A 20,977-nucleotide genomic window follows, 5' to 3' on the forward strand; every position below is an offset into this window, starting at 1 on the left:
GCGAAAAAAAAAATATGCTGCAAGGCTAAATGCACTTTACTTGAGGCCTGTAGTTAATTCTGCAGTTAATATGAACTTTGAATACATGGTTATACATACACAATTATAACTTTAAGAATAAGTGTAAAATTTGAGTAAAAGAGTACATGATTGCATGTTTCAGATGTACATTAGTACACTTCAATATAAATCTCTAATCCCTACAATGATTACAGTTTGTTAAAACATTTAAGTGCTTCACACATGGTAATGAAGTTAAGGAACACAGTGAGTATAATGTCAGTTATGAGTAAATAATTGCATATTTGTGACAGATAAAGGGCAGAACCTACATATCTCTGATCCAATATCATCCCTTGCATACACAGAATCAGGTCAGGAGGATGAGCATTGTCTTACATCGCTTACAAGCGGGTAGCGATCTCCCTCTCCACATCAGAACCTCTTCTTCTCTTCCTGGACTCTACAAGAAGCTGAAGACTTGTCTTATTAATTAACCGGCCTACCACAGGCAAGGTAGGTACAAGCACCTGGGTAGTACCAGGATACTCCCGTCGGTCATAGTGCTCTTTACAGATACACATAACATAACATAAAACAAGGGGAAATATACTGGAATTCATAATTTTCCTAATTTATTTGAACAATTTGTAACTCTTTCACTGATTTAGTATGGTGTATTATCCAGCATATCTTGTTCAGCAAAAAGAAAAGGTTGTTTTTTGTAGAGATGCTGCTCTGTATTTTCAAACCTGTGCAGTGAATGAATGAATGAATGAAATGAAATGAAGTGAGCTTATAAAGCACACAGCTACTCAACAAGAGTGTCCCGGTGCTGGGCGTTCATGCATGACAGCACTCAGAGGCAATCAATCAATCAAAGCATTTATATAGCGCACTACTCACCCGGAGGGTCTCAAGGCGCTAACACAAGGCACGACTAGCTCTTAAAGAGCCAGGTTTTCAGGTGTTTCTTAAAGGACATCAAATCAGTTGTGACTCTCAGTGTGGCAGGTAGTTGGTTCCATGCTTGAGCACCAAAGAAACGGAAAGATCTGCCACCCATGTGTACCTAGCGTACTTTGGGGATGCATTCAAGGTCTGAGGAGGATGATCTTAAGGGTCTGATGGGTGCATAGTGGCTAGCACACCTTTTGAGGTATCCCGCCCCCTTGCCATGGAGGGCTTTGAAGAATATCACCAGGGCATTAAACTTTATCCTTTCCTTCACTGGAAGCCAGTGTAAAGCCTTGATGTGAGGGGCCGTGTGCGACCTGGGTTTCAGTCTAATGATCGCCCTGGCTGCTGAGTTTTGCACCACCTGAAGGCACTGGAAGAGGTAGCCCAGCAGGCTCAAGGATAAGACATTAGCATAGTCTAATCTAGATGTCACTAGAGCCTAAACCACTATCTTATTGGAATCAGGTGGAAGGAACAGGAGGAATCTTTTAAGCATTGAAAGCATGCCAAAACAGGTACCCACCAGAGCCTGGACTTGGGATCCCATAGAGAGGACATCATCTAATTAGATACCAAGGTTCTTAACAGTGGTTTGGGCTGAGATTAGGGGGGTAGCTCCTCCGGCCACCAATGACTCCAATTGCTCACGGAAGGCAGTCCAAAAAAGACAATCTCTGATTTGCCAGGGTTGCATTTAAGCTGGTTTGCCTTGATTCAATTAAAAACCTTCATGAGACAAGATCCAATTGCATCCCCATCAAAGTCTGCCCCCCTTCTCACAGGAAAAGATCAGCTGTGTATGATCATCAAAAGGTATTATCTTAGCACCGTTGGCCTCCACCAGGGATGCAAGGGGAGACATATACAAGCTAAAAATAGTTGGGCTCAGGTTGGAGCCCTGAGGGACTCCTACATTCATTTTGGGCATGGGGGCTGAAAAAAGGGGCATCCATATTTTCTTGATTTCTATCCTTCAGGAAAGATGTTCTCCAGGCTAGTGCAAACCACAATGCATATGTTCCTTAGTCTATTGAGGAGTATCTTGTGTGGGACCATGTCAAACACCGCCGAAAGATCAAGTAATATGAGAATAGCTCTGCCCCCCAGGTCAAGCTTTTTCTTAACGTGCTTCGTCACTTCCAACAGAGCTGTCTTGGTGCTGTAATTTGCCCTAAAGCCCGATTGAGTCAATGATTGTGACTTTCTACGTATTCCTAGATTACTCTGTTGACATGTTTCTCAAGTACCTTGGAGAAAGCCGGGAGGAGAGAAATCGGCCTATAGTTTGCGGAAACTTTCGGGTCCGCAGTTGATTTTTTAAGGAGTGGCAGAATATTTGCCTGCTTCCAAATGGATGGCACAGTGCCAGTGGAAAGTGATGAGTTTAGCACCTTATTCACTATGAGATTTCTAGAAGGGGCTAGGGAGGGCAATAATTTTGCTGGGCATGCATCCACCGAGGAACCTGACTTAAGGTCCTTCAGGTATATAAGTGATTTGTCCAGTTTTATACCCGGGAATTGTAATTGTGCCAGGGGAGACTGGGACCTGGCTTTTCCATCAGAAATGTAATGAAAGGTCCCCCTTTGTCTCCCTAGAGAAAGACCGATGGATCGTAACAATCTTGTTACAAAGGATAGGGCAAGCTGGCTTGTCCATTTGGCCAAGTGCAGGGCTTCCTTCCTAGGGCCTTAGGAGAAGTGAAAGACTTTACAATGCTAATGATCTATTATTAGTGAACACAATTTTGGTCTGCAGATGGCTTTTCTTGGCCTCTTTCACATGCAGATACTGAGATTTTAGAGCAGCCTCTTAGATCATCTTATGTTCCAGTGTATAGTGTTTACTCCACTTTCTTTCTGGACATTTGCATTTACTTTTGCTAGTGCTCAGGGATTCGTTGAACCAGGGGGCAGAGCAACTAATCTTTCTGGAGTTGCGGGAGGTCAGAGGGGCTACTGCATCAACATTTATCCTGAGTCAGCATTCTAGAGCACATGCATCTACTTCAGGATTTTCAGATAGCAAACAGGCGGAAGAATCTAAAACAACCACCAGAACCGGCAGGGGTATTTTGTTGAAAGCTCTTTAGTTATGTTCTGTTGTTTTCACATTGGGTGGGATATCATTCCCTATGCTGAAGTTAATGAGGAAGTGATTTGATCAAGTGACGGTGGTCAGAGGATCGGTTTCCAACTCCACATTACAAAAGATATGATCCAGAGTATGACCCAAATTATTTGTGGGTGAGGAAGTGAAAGGGACAAAGTTGCATGCTGCCGTTATTTCGGACAAAGCTGTAACATGAGAATCCAAAGGTTTATCTATGTGTAAGTTGAGGTCCCCCAAGATGAGAAGATGGTTGTATCTGAGGGGGAGATAGATTATGTTTTCATTTTGGGACATGAGGAAATTGCCAGGCGTCCCCTGGGATCTCTAAATCAGGATCCACCAATGCATTGACAGGGTGATAAAATACAGTGGAAACTCAGACATTCTGCACCCTCTACAATGTCTTGTGTGAAAGAGGTGTAGTCCAGCTCCTGTTTAAAAACAATGGTGATGCTGCCTCCATTCCCAACTGGACGGCCTTTCCTCAGTGTGAATATTTATGTCCAGCTTGATGCCAGCATGGTACGGCCCCCCTGGCTAATCCTCTGTCCCCACATTCCTGTTACCACCAGCAGACTCCTCTTCCCTTCCAGTAAATGCAAAGCATTTGTTTCACTCCAGGAATTAGGTGCATACTGTGAGCTAATGTAACAGTCAGAAAAATGGGGGCATTCTATTCGTCAATAGGAATTAAATACCCAGCTGCTGGTGAAATGGCTACCTCGGCTTCTGCTTGCAGTTCCTCGCTACATTCTGTCGTTAACAAGGCCTCATAGCACTCTTTTGCATCTAAACGGCTGAAACAAAACCCGCCCTCATCTGACAAATCAGGATTCCCTATCTCCTTAGAGCTGTTGCTAGAAGAAATTCAAGCATTACCCCCATTCATGGAAGAAACTAATAATAGAATACAGCAGCTGGATGACAAATGGTCATCAATGGAAAATCATGTATTTGTGATGGAGCAACAACTTCTGGTGGTCCAGAATGAAACTCATAAAATTTACTCCTTGGAAAAAGAGGTGTGCAAGCTTTCATCAACATACAGAGGATTTGGAAAAGAGGTCTAGCATTTATGACCTACCGGAAGCTTTGGATGCAGATGACTCTGTCTCCTTTTTCACCTCTTTTCTGCCTAAACTACTGGATATGCCTCCATCAAGCTCGCTCAATATTCAGAGAGCCCATAGGCTTGGACCTCGTCCTCCGCTTTCTACGTCTTTGGTTAAACCCATAGGGGTTATCATTCTCTTACTCAACTTTACTGACGTGTTGGTTCTTTCTGCAGCCAAGGTTAAAAATAAATTCTGTATATGATAAGTCTTATGCTGGTTTTTAATCTCCTTGCAGGTTTGTCTGATGTAATTCCGTATGTTTGGTTAATTTTCCTATGTTTTCTTGATCCTGGTGTGGCTTGTCCTTCCTTTCCCTTAGAAGTGTCATTGTTTTTTGTGTCGTCACCACCCCTGATATATTTTGTTTTATCAGGTATGTTCTTTCAGTCATCCTTTATGGAAATGTACTATCTCCTCTTTTGGCTTTTTTTCCCTTTTCCCTTCTACCTTTCCTTTTCCTGTGTTTCCTTTCATCCTTTCCCTCCCTCCTCTCCTTCTTGTCTCACTTCTACATTGCTCTTTCTCTTTTTTGTTATCCAATACTATTTTCTCTGTTGTATATAATTCAGAGTAATCACATGGAACACTAAAGGATCGCTTAATCTGATCAAACAACAGACAGTGCTATCCCATCTAAGGAAATCTAATCCTGATCTGGTTCTTCTCCAGGACACTCAACTTACACATTCTGAAGCTTTGAAATTTGAGCGAGCCTGGGTTGGTTATGTGTTTGTTTCCCCATAGGTAAATAAGAAGAATGGGGTTATGATACTGGGTAAACAATCCATTAATGTTAATTTGGTTTCTCAACAAATAGATGATATGGGTAGGTGGATTATCATAGACTCATTATAGATAATGTCCCCCTTACTAATATGAATGTTTATGCCCCAATGCAACCTGAGACAGCTTGTTGGCCCTCCATTGCACAGAAATGTACACAATTTCATGACTCTTACTCTATTCTAGGAGGAGACTGTAATCAAATAATGGACCCATTTTTAGATAGATAATTCTCAGTCCATTTCTCATCCCATGTGCTCGCTATCCTGCCTTGTACCACTGTTTTTGTTTGAATTGTAAAGTGTTGTAAATTGTAATTTTGTCCCCCTCTATTGCCTGATTGCCTGTTTTTTCTTGGTTGCCCCGTCTCTTCCCTCCCCGCTCCCCGCTTCCCGCCACTGCCGCTAACCCCGTCCCTTTCTTCATTTTGTACCCTCCCCGCTCCCGCCTCCCAGCTGCTCCGCCCCCCCTCGCACTTGGCCATATATGGCGACCGTGCGACGCAGGTGAGTGTCAAGTCAAGTCAAGTCAGAAAATTTATATAGCGCACTACATACCCAGAGGGTCTCAAGGCGCTTAGGAAGGGGAGGAGGATTACTTGTCAAATATCCATGTTTTAAGTTGCTTTCTGAATGCTAGGTGGTTCTGGGTAAGGCGAAGGTAAGTGGGGAGTGAGTTCCATGTTCTAGCAGCCAGGTATGAGAAGGATCTGCCTCCCATGGTGGTCTTGTTGATGCGAGGTACAGTGGCGAGGGCTTGGCTGGAAGAACGTAGTTGGCGGGAGGGGGTGTAGAAGGACAGTCGTGAGTTAAGGCATTCTGGTCCGATGTCGTAGAGTGATTTGTGTGCGTGGGTTAGCAGTCGGAAGGTGATTCTCTTATTGACGGGTAGCCAGTGGAGGTCCTTCAGGTGACCAGAGATGTGTTCATTGCGTGGGATGTCTAATATGATCCTGGCTGAGGCGTTTTGCATTCGTTGGAGTTTCTTCTGGAGTTTAGCGGTGGTACCTGCGTAGAGGGTGTTTCCGTAGTCCAGTCGGCTCGTGACGAGAGCATGGGTGACAGTTTTCCTAGTTTCGGTGGGGATCCAGCGAAATGTTTTTTTGAGCATGCGAAGAATATTGAAGCAGGATGAGGATACGGCGCTGACTTGTCTGTTCATTGAGAGTGAAGAATCCAGGATGACGCCTAGGTTCCGTGCGTGGTCTGTCGGGATGGGTGCTTTTCCAAGGGCTTCCGGCCACCAAGAGTCGTCCCATGCAGAGGGGGATGTACATAAGATGAGGACTTCTGTTTTATCTGAGTTCAGTTTCAGGCGGCTGTGTTTCATCCATTCGGCAACTTCTTTCATTCCTTCGTGTAGGTTAGTTTTGGCGGTGCTGGGGTCATTGGTGAGAGAAAGGATTAGTTGAGTGTCATCCGCGTAAGAGATGATGTTGAGGTTGTGTTGGCGGGCGATGGCCGCGAGGGGGCTCATGTATACGTTGAAGAGGGTGGGGCTGAGTGAGGATCCTTGTGGTACGCCACAGATGACTTCAGTGGCCTCGGACTTGAATGGTGGAAGGCGGACTCTCTGGGTTCTTCCGGTGAGGAACGAGGTGATCCATTCAAGTGCTTTTCCTTGTATTCCGATGTTACTGAGGCGTTGTAAAAGGGTGCTGTGGCAGACTGTGTCGAATGCTGCAGAGAGGTCGAGGAGGATGAGGGCGACTGTGTCTCCATTGTCCAGTAGAGTTCGAATGTCGTCTGTTGCTGCGATGAGGGCGGTCTCAGTGCTGTGTTTTGCTCGGAAGCCAGATTGTGAGGAGTCGAGGGATTTGTTGGCTTCGAGGAAAGTGGCGAGCTGGTTGTTGACAGCTTTCTCGATTACTTTGGCCGGGAATGGAAGGAGCGAAATGGGGCGGTAATTTTTGAGTTCGGTGGGGTCCGCTGTGGGTTTTTTCAGAAGGGCGGTGAGTTCAGCGTGTTTCCAGATTTCCGGGAAGGTGGCGGAGTTGAAGGAGCAGTTGATGACGTCTCGGAGGTGCGGTGCTATGACGGAGTCTGCTTTGTTGAAGATGTGGTGAGGACATGGGTCTGTGGGGGATCCTGAGTGGATGGAGTTCATCAGGCGGATGGTGTCCTCAGTGGAGATTGGGTTCCAGTCGTTAAGGGTGTTCACGGAGGGAGAGTGTTCAGCATATGGTTGGGTGGGTAGGTCTCCGGGTTGGTTGTCGAAGCTGTTGTGGATGTCTGCAATCTTGTTGTGGAAGAATGAGGCTAGGGAGTCGCAGAGGGCTTGAGAGGGGGTGATGTCGTTGGAGTTGGCCGAGGGATTGGAAAATTCCTTGACGATGTTGAAAAGTTCCTTGCTGTTGTGGGCGTTGTTGTCAAGTCGATCCTTGAATGCTGTTTTCTTGGCCTTTCGGATTAGTTGGTGGTGAGTGCGGGTGGCGTTTTTGAAGGCGTCCTTGGTGCTAGTGGTTGGGTCTTTTTTCCAGGCCTTTTCAAGGGAGCGGCAGAGTTTCTTGGACTTCTTGAGATCATCGTTGAACCATGAGGCCTTCTTGTTGCCAGGTTTGCTTTGACGTTTTTTCAGTGGTGCTAAGGTGTCGGCGGTGTTGGATAACCATAGGGTGAAGTTGGCGGCGGCTTGGTCTGGGTTAGAAGAGTGGGCTGGGGTGTTTAGAAGGAGCGATGACGAGATTTGGTCGATGGTGATTTTGTTCCAGTTTCTTTGCAGAGTTGGTTGGAGGTGGTTGATGGGTTTTGGCTTGTTGTAGGTGAAGTGAACGCAGCTGTGGTCAGTCCAGAGGAGGTCCGTAGTGTGGCTGGAGACATGATTGCTGGAGGTGAAGATGGGGTCGAGTGTGTGACCTGCGATGTGGGTGGGGGAAGTGACCAGTTGTTTAAGTCCGAGGTTGGCGAGGTTGTCCAAGAGGGTGGTGGTGTTGCGGTCGTTGATCTTTTCAAGGTGAAAGTTGAGGTCACCCAGAAGGATGTAGTCTTTGGAGGGGAGCGCGTGAGGAGTGATGAAGTCCGTGATGTCTTCACTAAATTTTGCGCGGGGTCCTGGTGGTCTGTAGAGGCGGGTGCCTCTGAGTGTGGTCTTGGGGTCGATGTGGATCTGGAAGTGAAGGTGTTCGGAGTTGGCGAGGTTGGCGTCAGAGCTGGTTGAGATTCGGATGGAATTCTTATGGACGATGGCGATTCCTCCTCCTGTGTGGCCGGTACGGTCCTTGCGAGTGATCTTATAGCCTTCCGGGATGGCAATGGTGATGTCAGGGGCGGAGGAAGCGTTCATCCATGTTTCTGTTAGGAAGGCGACGTCCGGAGAGATGGTGTCTAGTAGATTCCATAGGTCAATGGCGTGTCTGTGGACCGAGCGGGTGTTGAGAAGGATGCATTGTAGGTGGTTGGGGTCGGGAATCTGTGGTGTGGTCGTAGCGGAGATGTTGTCGGTGCCGCTGAATATGCAGGAGTAGCAGGAGAAAGGTCCATGGGTGTGTCCAGAAGCGGCTTGGACGCAGTTGGGGGCGCGACCGGGGTTAAGGGCTAGGAGGGTGGCGGCATCGTAGGTAATGCGGGAGGGCTGGGCAGCGCGAGGGGCAGGGGGTCTGGCGCTGGGCGCGGTCCAGGCGCGGACGGGCGTAGACGGGCTTACCTTTGGCGCACCTTCGGCGCGGATTAGGCGCGGTCGCTGCGCGTGAACGCTGCACGCGGGAACTCCTGTCATATATGGAAAGTGGAGGGGGGAGGGGCGAGGGCGGCTCAGCTGGGAGGCGTGGCGGGCTCAAGGGAACAACAACAACAACAGAATCAAAATGGAGGGGAGGGCAGAGCAGGGCGCCGGGGGATAACACACGAGGTCAATTTCACAATGCGCAGGTAAATATTGGAGCGAGCAAGCAAGCATCCAGTAAGGCAGTGACCAGGCGGTGAAAAACGCTAATGAGTCCTGGCGCTGTTTAAATTAATAAATAAACGCTGAAACGCTATAGGATCTTTGCGCTATGGAAATAGAAAGTAAACAGCACTGAAGCGCTATGGAGTTCTGGCGCTGTTTAAATAAATAAATAAATGAGCAACACTTCGTCAAAAGCAGCTTTGCAGTACGATATCGCCTTTCAGCAGCAAGCAGGCAGGGGAGCGACCACTCGAGGCAGGAGCGAGGACCTAGTTTAGGACACCCCCCGCGCCGCACGGCCACCAGCTGCTGCGTGTGCCTCCCCGCCTGCCTGCCTCACTGCTCCGGCTGCCGCCGCGTGACCACGCCCCCTGCCATCGAGCGGCGTGGTCTGTGCTCGCTATCCTGCCTTGTACCACTGTTTTTGTTTGAATTGTAAAGTGTTGTAAATTGTAATTTTGTCCCCCTCAATTGCCTGATTGCCTGTTTTTTCTTGGTTGCCCCCGTCTCCTCCCTCCCCGCTCCCCGCTTCCGGCCACCGCCGCTAACCCCGCCCCTTTCTTCATTCTGTACCCTCCCCGCTCCCGCCTCCCAGCTGCTCCGCCCCCCCTCGCACTTTGCCATATATGGTGACCGTGCGAACGCGCAGCGGTCACGCGCAGCGGGCGCGCCGATTGTTCGCCGAAGGCGCGCCAAAGGTAAGCCCGTCTGCGCCCGTCCGCGCCTGGACTGCGCCCAGTGCCAGGACCCCTGGCCCTCGAGGACCCCTGCCCACCCGCCTGACGTACACCGCCGCCACCCTCAACGCTCTCAACACCGGCCGAATCCCAGGATGCTACCGAGCCACCCCACGACGCACCCACGGACCCTTCAGCTGCCACGCCTGCAAGTTCACCTGCATCCGGACCTGCCCTGCACCAGCACCCGCCAAGCCGAACACCAGCAGCAACCACCTCAAGTGCATCCTGCTCAACACCCGCTCCGTCCACAGACACGCCATCGAACTCCTCGACACCACATCCCCGGATGTTGCCTTCCTCACGGAGACCTGGATGAACGCCTCCTCAGCACCCGACATCGCCATCGCCATCCCAGAGGGATACAAGATCACCCGAAGGGACCGCTCCGCCAACCAGATGGGAGGAGGCATCGCCGTCATCCACAGGGACACCATCTGCATCACGACCAACACCGACGACACCCTGACAACCGCCGAACACCTGCACTTCCAGATCCACACCGACCCGAAGACCACCCTCAGAGGCACCCTGATCTACCGACCCTCGGGACCACGCACACAATTCAGCAAGGACATCGCCGACTTCATCAGCCCGCATGCCCTCCCCTCCGCTGACTACATCCTCCTGGGGGACCTCAACTTCCACCTGGAGAACAACAGCGACCGCAACACCATCACCCTGCTCGACAACCTCGCCAACCTCGGACTCAAGCAGCTGGTGTCCACCCCCACCCACCTCGCCGGACACACACTCGACGCCGTCTTCTCATCCAGCAAAGACATCGCCTTCAGCCACGCCACAGGACTCCACTGGACGGACCACAGCTGCGTCCACTTCACCTTCAAAAGAACGACGATCCACCACCACCAGCAACAGGTTGCCCGAAGAAGCTGGAACAAGATCACAGCCGACCAGCTCGCCGCTTCCCTGAGCCAGCACCCTCCTGCCAGCTCAGCGAACCCCAGCCAGGCCGCCGACAACCTCACGAAGTGGATCAGCAACTGCGCAGACGAACTCGCCCCTCTGAGGACCCCGCCCAGCAGACCCGCCAGCAAGAAAGCCCCATGGTTCACCGACGAACTCAAGAGCTCCAAGAAGAACTGCCGAGCCCTCGAGAAAGTCTGGAGAAGGGAACCAACACCGGACAACATGACCACCCTCAAGCGTGCCACCCGGAAGCACCACCAACTGATCCGCGCCACCAAGAAAACTGCATTCAAGGACCGGCTGGACAACAACGCGCACAACTGCAAGGAACTCTTCAACATCGTGAAAGAGCTCGCCAACCCCAACGCCGGAAACAACGACATCACCCCATCGCAAGACCTCTGCAACTCCCTCGCCTCCTACTTCCACAACAAGATCGCGGACATGCACAACAGCTTCAGCATTCAACCGACGCACGCTACGACCACAGCAACGCCGCCCACCACCACCCTCCATGCCTGGACTCCGATCAGCACCGAAGACACCGTCCGCATGATGAACTCCGTCCACTCCGGATCTCCGACCGACCCCTGCCCTCACCACGTTTTCAACAGGGCCGACGCTGTCATCGCACCCCACCTGCGGGACATTATCAACACCTCCTTCGACACCGCCACCTTCCCTGAGAGCTGGAAGCACGCCGAACTCAGCGCTCTACTCGAGAAACCTACAGCGGACCCCACCGAACTCAAGAATTACCGCCCCATCTCGCTCCTCCCGTTTCCAGCCAAAGTCATCGAGAAGACCGTCAACAAACAGCTGGCCGCCTTCCTCGAGACGAAAGGATCCCTCGACCCCTCACAGTCTGGCTTCCGAGCCAACCACAGCACCGAGACCGCCCTCATCGCCGCCACCGACGACATCCGAGCCCTGATGGACAACTGAGAAACAGCGGCCCTCATCCTCCTAGACCTCTCCGCGGCATTCAACACTGTCTGCCACCGCACCCTAGTGCAGCGCCTCAGCAACGTCGGAATCCAGGAGAAGGCACTGGAATGGATCGTCTCCTTCCTCGACGGAAGAACACAGAGAGTCTGCCTACCACCGTACAAGTCAGAAGCCACCGAAGTCATCTGCGGCGTCCCTCAAAGATCCTCGCTGAGCCCCACCCTCTTCAACGTCTACATGAGCCCCCTCGCGGCCATCGCACGCCAACACAACCTCAACATAATCTCCTACGCCGACGACACCCAGCTGATCCTCTCCCTGACCAACGACCCCGCCGCCGCCAGAGCCAACCTGCACGAAGGGATGAAAGATGTAGCCGAGTGGATGACGACCAGCCGCCTGAAACTGAACTCAGACAAGACGGAGGTCCTCATCCTGGGCTCCTCGCCCTCCGACTGGGGCCACGCCTGGTGGCCCCCCGCCCTGGGCACCGCACCCAAACCGACGGACCACGCACGCAACCTGGGCTTCATCCTGGACTCCTCCCTCTCCATGACCAGACAAGTCAACGCCGTCTCCTCGTCGTGCTTCAACATCCTGCGCATGCTACGGAAGATCTTCTGGTGGATCCCCACCGAGACCAGGAAGACTGTCACCCAGGCCCTCGTCACCAGCCGACTGGACTACGGCAACGCCCTCTACGCCGGAACCACCGCCAAGCTCCAGAAGAGACTCCAGTGGATCCAGAACGCCTCAGTCAGACTCATCCTCGACATCCCACGAAACAGCCACATCTCCGGACATCTGAGAGACCTACATTGGCTCCCCGTCAACAAAAGAATCACCTTCCGTCTCCTCACCCACGCACACAAAGCCCTACACGATCAAGGCCCGAGCTACCTCAACAACCGAATCAACTTCTACGCTCCCAAAGCCACCTCCGATCAGCCAGCCACGCCCTCGCCGCCGTCCCCCGCATCCGAAGAGCGACAACAGGAGGAAAGTCCTTCTCCTACCTGGCCGCTAAGACCTGGAACTCCCTCCCTCCCGACCTGCGCTTGACCCAAGACCACCTCTCCTTCAGGAAGAAGCTCAAGACCTGGCTGTTTGAGCAGTAACGGCACCCCCCCCTCCCCCCCAAGCGCCTTGAGACCCTACGGGTAAGTAGTGCGCTCTATAAATGTCTTTGATTGATTGATTGATTAAGCAATTTCACTATGTTATTCATAAGGAAGCCTTGGATGGACTCTTGGAGATTGTCTAACCCAACTGCCCGAGAGTTTTCTTTTTACTCTGCTTCTCATGGTTCACTTTCATGACTGGAATATATATATTTATTTCTATGTCCCTTGCACAGTTTATCATAGTCACATATTTCTCCAATTGTGCTTCCCGACCACACTATGGTTATCACAGACTTCGATTTGGTTCCTCCCCGTCCCCCTTTGCATCGATGAAAATTCAAAAATTATTTATCACACCTGGCTCAATTCTCTAGTTCATTTATAGCTTTTGTTACAGACTTTATCTCCTTTAATGATAATACAGATGTTTCACTCGTTACTTCTGGGATACAGTCAAGGCCTCCGCAAGTGAATTCATTTTAAACTATGTCTCTAGATAAAAGAAGACGCAGTTAAAAGAGCATACTGGACTTCTCTCATCGATTAAATCTATAGAAAGGACGTATTTCCCCACTAAACTGCCCTCCGACCTTAATGCCCTGCTTAAAGCCAAATTGCAAATTAGTTCTATTTCTACTGAAGAAGCCTCGTCTTTGCTTCTTCGGATAAATGCCTGTTACTATGGAGGGAGAAATAAAGCTGGCAAGTTATTAGCAAATTATCTCAGGGGAAGAAAAGAGCGGCACATTATTGGTTCAATTTCCACATTGACTTGTAAGTCTATTTACTAGTCATCAGGCTATTTTAGAATTTTTGTTATGTTTTACAAATCTCTTCATACACCTGAATCAATTCCTCCTTCTACCACAATTGTGGAGTATTTACGCCATACCCCTCATTCAGTTGCTCCTGATTTAGGCTTTGATTCTTTAGAGATCGACCTCTACTACTGAAGAAATTGCTTCAGCCTTAGGAGCGCTTAAATTAGGGAAAACGCCTGGTCCAGACGGTTTCACATTGGAATTCTATCTTCAATTCTCCAAAATTAGTCTTCCTCAATCAATCAATCAATCAATCAATCGCATTTGTATAGCGCGCTACTCACCCAGAGGGTCTCAAGGCGCTGGGGGAGGGGGGTGCGCTACTGCTCGAACAGCCAGGTCTTGAGTTGCTTCCTGAAGGCGAGGTGGTCCTGGGTCAGGCAGAGGTGGGTGGGGAGGGAGTTCCATGTCTTGGCGGCGAGATGGGAGAAGGACCGTCCCCCTGTGGTGGCTCTTCGGATGCGGGGGACGGCGGCGAGGGCGTGGCTGGTCGATCGAAGCTGGTGTTTGGGAGCGTAGAAGTTGAGGCGGCTGTTGAGGTATCCTGGGCCTTGGTTGTGTAGGGCTTTGTGTGCGTGGGTGAGGAGACGGAAGGTAATTCTCTTGTTGACCGGGAGCCAGTGCAGGTTTCTCAGGTGTCCGGAGATGTGGCTGCGACGGGGGATGTCCAGGATGAGTCGTGCTGAGGCGTTCTGGATCCGCTGGAGTCTCTTCCGAAGTTTGGCGGTGGTTCCGGCGTAGAGGGAGTTGCTGTAGTCCAGACAGCTGGTGACGAGGGCCTGGGTGACCGTCTTCCTGGTCTCGGTGGGGATCCACCGGAAGATCTTACGTAGCATGCGCAGGATGTTGAAGCACCACGAGGAGACGGCGTTGACTTGTCTGGTCATGGAGAGGGAGGAGTCCTGGATGAAGCCCAGGTTGCGTGCGTGGTCTGTTGGTTTGGGTGCGCTGCCTAGGGCGGGGGGCCACCAGGAGTCATCCCAAGCGGCGGGTGAGGATCCCAGGATGAGGACTTCCGTCTTGTCCGAATTCAGTTTCAGGCGGCTGTTCTTCATCCGTTCGGCTACCTCTTTCATCCCTTCATGAAGGTTGGCTCTGGCGGTGGCGGGGTCGTTGGTAAGGGAGAGGATCAGCTGGGTGTCGTCGGCGTAGGAGATGATGTTGAGGTTGTGCTGGCGTGCGATTTCTGCGAGGGGGCTCATGTAGACATTGAAGAGGGTTGGACTGAGCGAGGAGCCCTGAGGGACGCCACAGATGACTTCGGTGGCTTCAGATCTGAACGGAGGGAGACGGACTCTCTGTGTCCTTCCGGCGAGGAAGGAGATGATCCACTCCAGTGCCTTCTCCTGGACTCCGATGTTGCTGAGGCGTTGTACTAGGGTACGGTGGCAGACAGTGTCTAAGGCCGCGGAGAGGTCGAGGAGGATGAGGGCCGCTGTTTCTCCGTTGTCGAGCAGCGCTCGGATGTCATCGGTGGCTGCGATCAGGGCGGTCTCAGTGCTGTGGTTGGCCCGGAAGCCAGACAGCGAGGGGTCGAGGGATCCGTTCGTCTCGAGGAAGGCGGCCAGCTGCTTGTTGACGGTCTTCTCGATGACTTTTGCAGGAAATGGGAGCAGCGAGATGGGGCGGTAGTTCTTGAGGTTGGTGGGGTCGGCCGATGGCTTCTTGAGTAGGGCGCTGAGTTTGGCGTGCTTCCAGCTCTCCGGGAAGGTAGCGGTGTCGAAGGAGGTATTGATGATGTCCCGCAGGTGGGGTGCGATGGCAGCATCGGCCTTGTTGAAGACGTGGTGAGGGCAGGGGTCGGTCGGAGATCCGGAGTGGATGGAGTTCATCGTGCGAACGGTGTCTTCGGTGCTGATCGGAGTCCAGGCACGGAGGGTGGTGGTGGGGGGCGGTGGTTCGGTCGTGGCGAGCGTCGGTTGAGTGCTGAAGCTGTTGTGTATGTCCGCGATCTTGTTGTGGAAGTAGGAGGCGAGGGAGTTGCAGAGGTTTTGCGAAGGGGTGATGTTGTTGTTTCCGGCGTTGGGGTAGGAGAGCTCTTTGACGATGTTGAAGAGTTCCTTGCTGTTGTGTGCGTTGTTGTCCAGTCGTTCCCTGAATGCAGTTTTCTTGGTGGCGTGGATGAGTTGGTGGTGTTTTCGGGTGGCGAGCTAGAGGGCAGTCATGTTGTCCGGTGTTGGGTCTCTGCGCCAGGTTCTCTCGAGGGCTGGCAGTTCTTCTTGGAGCTCTTGAGTTTGTCGGTGAACCATGGGGCTTTCTTGCTACCGGGTCTGCTGGGCGGGGTCCTCAGGGGGGCGAGCTCGTCTGCGCAGTTGCTGATCCACTTTGTGAGGTTGGTGGCCGCCTGGCTAGGGTTCGTTGTGCTGGTGGGAGGGTTCATGTTCAGGAAGGTCGCGAGCTGGTTGGCTGTGATCTTGTTCCAGCTCCTGCGTGCAACCAGTTGCTGGTGGTGGTGGATCGTGGTCCGTCCGAAGCTGAAGTGGACGCAGCTGTGGTCCGTCCAGTGGCGTCCGGTGGCGTGGCTGAAGGCGATGTCCTTGCTGGATGAGAAGACGGGGTCGAGTGTGTGTCCGGCGTAGTGGGTGGGGGTGGTCACCAGCTGCTTGAGTCCCAGGTTGGCGAGTTTGTCCAGCAGGGTGGTGGTGTTGCGGTTATATGTATTGCGGTTATATGTATTGTTTATTTAATCACTTAATCACTTACTGAATGTTCTTCTACTTCTGGCACTCTGCAAGAAGCTATATATTCATAAGAATGGTAAAGACCCTCGTGAATGTAAAACTTATATGCCTATCTATTTATTGAACGTTGATTATGAAATCTTTGCTAAGCTATTAGGTCTTTGGTTATAATCTTTTCTTCCCCACCGTATAGGTAAAGAATAATCAGGGTTTATCAAGGGAAGGTTTATATCAGATAAATCGAGATTCCTTTTGAATGTTCTCAGTAAAGCCCCTTCTTTTTAATTTTTCTCTAGTCGCCATAACGATTGATGCTGAAAAGGCATTTGATAGAGGAAACTGAGATTTTTTCATTTTATTCTTTAAAATGGTATGGGTTTGGGTCTAAAATTATAGCTCTCATCTCTTTCTTATATCATGCACCCCAGGCATCAGTAATGGTTAATGGCATATTTTCCTCTTAATAGGGAAGTCAGACAAGGTTGCCCACTTTCTCCTTTACTATTTGTTTTAGTTCTTAAGCCCTTTCTTTCTTTGATCCATCTTAATCCTTCTATTTTTGGCTTTCCATGTGGAGATCAGCATTTAACCCGTTGGGTGCGCCGCTGATTTTTCAGAAGTGCGGCACTTCCGCAAAACGGGCGGGGCCTCGTCGGCCATTGGCTGAAGGCAGCACCAGCGAGGTAGTGCTCTCGTCGGCCAATGGCCGCCGGCAGCATGGAAGGCGTTAAAATGTCCTGTTTTTCATCATTTCTTCTCCTGAGGATTCACTGCCTTCTCCATTACAAGAAATTTCTCTATTTTCTACTACCTCTGGATATAAAATAAGGATAAAACGGAAATTCTCCTGCATACACATTCAGTAATTGTTATTCTCTTACTGGTTATCAGTGGCCCACTTCTGCAAAAATTAAACATTTAGGTGTATTATTCACAAATTCTATCCCTGACATGGTTAAAATCAATTTTATGGAACTTAGTATCAGAATTGATAAGATTCTCTCCTTTTGGAATCCTCTATTCTTATTATGGTGGGGCCATTTGGACTCTATTAAAATGATGATTTCTCCCTTCCTGTTATTCCTTCTATTTTGCCAGTTCACATTCTCAAACAGTTAAAAAAATATATCAATACGCTACTCCTTAAATTTCTATGGAAACAGAAAAAAATCAAGTGTAGCAATAGTCAGTTTACAAAAGCCGAAATTGGCGGGGGCTAATGTTCCACATTTATATGATTATCATAAAGCTTTTGCTTTCTTTGCGCCAAGCGGCTCTTTGGACTCATGATTTACCTTCGTCCTTTTCTCCATAATAGCTAGATATTGAGCTTATTTCTCTTCTCCCCTCTAGCTTTAGAGAGGTCCTATCTCTTACTGCTAGGACGTCGCTTCTTCATTCCGCTTGATTACGTAACACAGTATCAACGCTCAAATCCACTTTTCCTCCAAATACTCTAGATACAGCCTTGCTTTTGAAAATGCCCATATGGTATAACTCTTACTCAAGATAAACAATAGGCTTTTTTGGCATACTTGGAAGGATAAAGGCTTAATTTGGGTATCCTGCTATACAAAGTACTTATTTGCAAAATCCACAACTGTTATGGCTACATCTTAGTTCATATCTTAATCAAGTTGATAGTTGTGTATCATGTACTGTTTCTGTACTGATTTTCCATCCTCCATGAATTTCTCTTTCTGTTCTTTTATATTTTAGTAACTTTTATGATATGCTTATAGATATAATGTTTACCTTATAAGGTTTAAATTTGAGGCAATTTGTTGTTGTTTCTATAAAACACCTATGATTTGTTCTAAGATCTCCATTTCACCCTCCCTCCCCTTCCCTTCCTCCCCTTTTCTTCCTCTATCACTTATAATTATAAAGACTTTTATGGCTTTCTTGATTGTTTTTAATACCGTATATGCACTTCTGATCATTATTGTTGATCTAATTCTGTTATTGTTATGCAGTATATATTGAATTTAATAAAGTCTTTTAAACAGAACATGGGAGCATTCTTTGAAGTGTTGTAAGTAAATTAAAAGAGAAGTGTGGCTCAGGGGTTAGAGGCGGCAGACCCGGAAGCTGAGATCGGCCCTGGACCAGGGTTCAATTCCCCGCCTTGGCGGGTCTTGGGCTAAAAATTCCACGGTCTCGATTATTCTCGCTCCGGTGCCTTCTCGACTCACGGGTTCACGCTCTGCGACTCTGGGCAATAGCTTGCTTAATCTCCACAACGGCCCCTCGCGGCGGGATGCCTGGCTTTCACCTTGTGGATACCCTGCCGGGGCCTCTCACAGGGGAATACCAGGACGGGTTCCCTAGGCAAGCGCCAGGATGCCCTTTGTGGTGACAGGTCGCGCTATATAAGTATACCTACATTTACATTTACAAGGCATGCAAATATATTCAACTTAAGAAGAGAAAGCGAAGCAGGAATAGTTAAATTTCCTGTAGTATGTCAATGTTGAGCTCCTCCATTCAAAGGTTAGAGCAAATAACCCCCTCCAACTCCACACCCCAGCAAGCTACTGGTATAACTCATAGATGATTACTGTACACATAATTTGCATGTTCTCAGTTATGGACTACTGGTGCAGTGTGTTTAAAATTCTTGTTTGGGACTAGACTGTTATGGGGTCTTCTTTGTTGAGATTGAGCTCATGCAACATTATTAACATTCAAAGTTGTTGTATAGATATCTGAGGGACTTGCAGGGCATATTTTGGCATTTAATCTTGTTCCCCATTCCAGAATATCAGTAATGCAAAGAATGATGTAATGTGAGAGGATCATGTAGCTTGTTGATGATCCAATAAACAGTTCAACCTAACCACAACTTATATAAACCAAGATAAAATGTTACATGTAATCCTCCCCTCAGAGGAAGAGGAAACATCGGCTTCCATGGTAGAGATCATGCACTTACCATAGACTCTCAGCTCTCTGGTGGCTATCCTCACGAGAGCAAAGTTTGGTGTTACCCTCACAGTGTAATTTCCGGTGAAGTTCATCAGCAGATCTCTGATCTGCAAAGACCCATCTGGGCTGCCAGTCTCCCGACCTGTATATTGGGGGCCATCGAACAGTATTGGTGGTGACACGATATAACCAAAGATCAGATGTAGATTAGCCACCTTTCTTCCTCTGTAGCAGGCAAACGCCAGTATATTTGCAGTGACAGGGGAAGTGAGGTTGGCCGTCTGTCCCACTTGGGCATTTTTCACTTCTGCAGCTACCCCCTGAGCAGAGGCCGGCTGAACACAGACACAGAGACAGACTGAGAGAAATGAGAGTTGACACTGGGTTTAAAAATATAGTTTTGTAAAAAAAAAAAAAACTCAGACATTAGTCTTGCCTCTTTACCAATGGCAAAGGAGCCCATTTTTTGCAGTGAGTATGATTCGTCCAGAGAAAGAAGAGGCACAAAGATAGTAGGAGGTAGACAACATGGTAGTAGGAGACACTAGAATTATAGAAAGGATGGAGCTAGCCTTGAGTATATAGGGCCTCATTTATGAAAAGTGGCGCATCGCTGCCTGAAAACAGCGATGCGTCACTTTTCATTGTGCCCTCCTTGCGACATGCTGGATGCGTCATATTTCTAATATGACGCAACATGTCGCATGGAGTTACAGATACGTCAGTATTTCTGACGTAGCTGAATGGCGCAAAAGTGACGCATTGCTGGAGTGTGTCACAAAAGTGACGCAACTCCAGCAATGTGTCCTTTTGCATGGGGCAAGCCCCATGTGAAGGGGCCTGCATCAGTCTTACACCTGCTGTGAGGCAGGCGTAAGAAATTTACGCATTTGTGTTCTAGAAGTGGCGCAGTGAAATCTCATAGATTTACACTGCGTCACTTCTATGACCCTTTCTTGCGTCAATACGCCCCCCTTGCATACATTATACCTGGCATAGGTAAAATGTGGCGCAGGGGTTTACAAAGTGACACATCTGCTTAGATACGTCACTTTGTAAATATGGCGCAACAAGGCACATTTTTTACGCCACTGGTGCGTCACAAAAAGTGACGCACCGGCTGCGTAAAAGTGACGCACAGCCTCATAAATGAGGCCCATAGTAGGTAAGTAGTACAAAAAGAATTGAGTACCCCTTAGTCAGCAGACTGAACCATGTGAACTACGGCATGAATGCACCCTCCTTTCACTGAGTTTAGAGCATTTCAAGAAAAACTATCTGACTTTAGCAACCTTTCCTTTTTATGATCTCTTCTCCCAGAGCTGACACTAGGGGACAAATAGAGGTCACTGTGAGGGGAAACAACCATTACAACACAGTCATTACAACATACTACCTTTACAACGCAGCTGTTATATTGCAACTGCCTTTACATCGCATGCCATTACAACATATGTTACTACAACAGATGCCATCACAACGCATACCATTACATCACATGCCATTACAACACATTATGGGGTAAGTAATAGAGGTATTTTTGTTTTTGGGTGGGTATGTGTTTTGAGGTACATGGGAATAGTAAATTTAACCACTACACTATCCAACACTTTCCCTAAAGTTGCACTCAGTGCAGTAGAAATAGTAATATTTACCCCTACATTATCCAAAAATGACCCTACTGTTGCACTCACTGGAGTGGTAATAGTAGTTTTTACCTCTACACTATCCAACACCTCGCCCACTGCTACCCTAAAGGTGTTATGTGTTGTTATGGTATGCGTTGTAATGGTATGCGTTGTAATGATAGTTTTTAAAAAATGCATTGTAATGGCATGCGTTGTAAAATCATGCCTCTCTCCCTATGAGTTGTTAATGCCAAGACACAGCTTTCCACACTGAATATGTAGATTATGGTTAAAATGTACGGAGCCATGGGTCTATAGTTGTCCA

General features: G+C 49.0%; 1 protein-coding gene across 1 annotated transcript in view; it reads right to left on the bottom strand.

The window, feature by feature from the left end:
• Positions 1–19,487, bottom strand: part of LOC147706607 (uncharacterized) — a 740,422-nt gene extending 720,935 nt beyond the window's left edge. Inside the window, 2 exon segments of the mRNA XM_086929638.1 lie at positions 19,032–19,382; positions 19,469–19,487. Of these exon segments, the coding sequence (XP_086785764.1) occupies positions 19,032–19,382; positions 19,469–19,487 (370 nt within the window).
• Between the last annotated feature and the right edge of the window lie 1,490 nt (positions 19,488–20,977).

Source organism: Lissotriton vulgaris, chromosome 7 (genome assembly GCF_964263255.1).
Source record: "Lissotriton vulgaris chromosome 7, aLisVul1.2, whole genome shotgun sequence".
In the NCBI taxonomy this organism is placed as follows: domain Eukaryota; kingdom Metazoa; phylum Chordata; class Amphibia; order Caudata; family Salamandridae; genus Lissotriton; species Lissotriton vulgaris.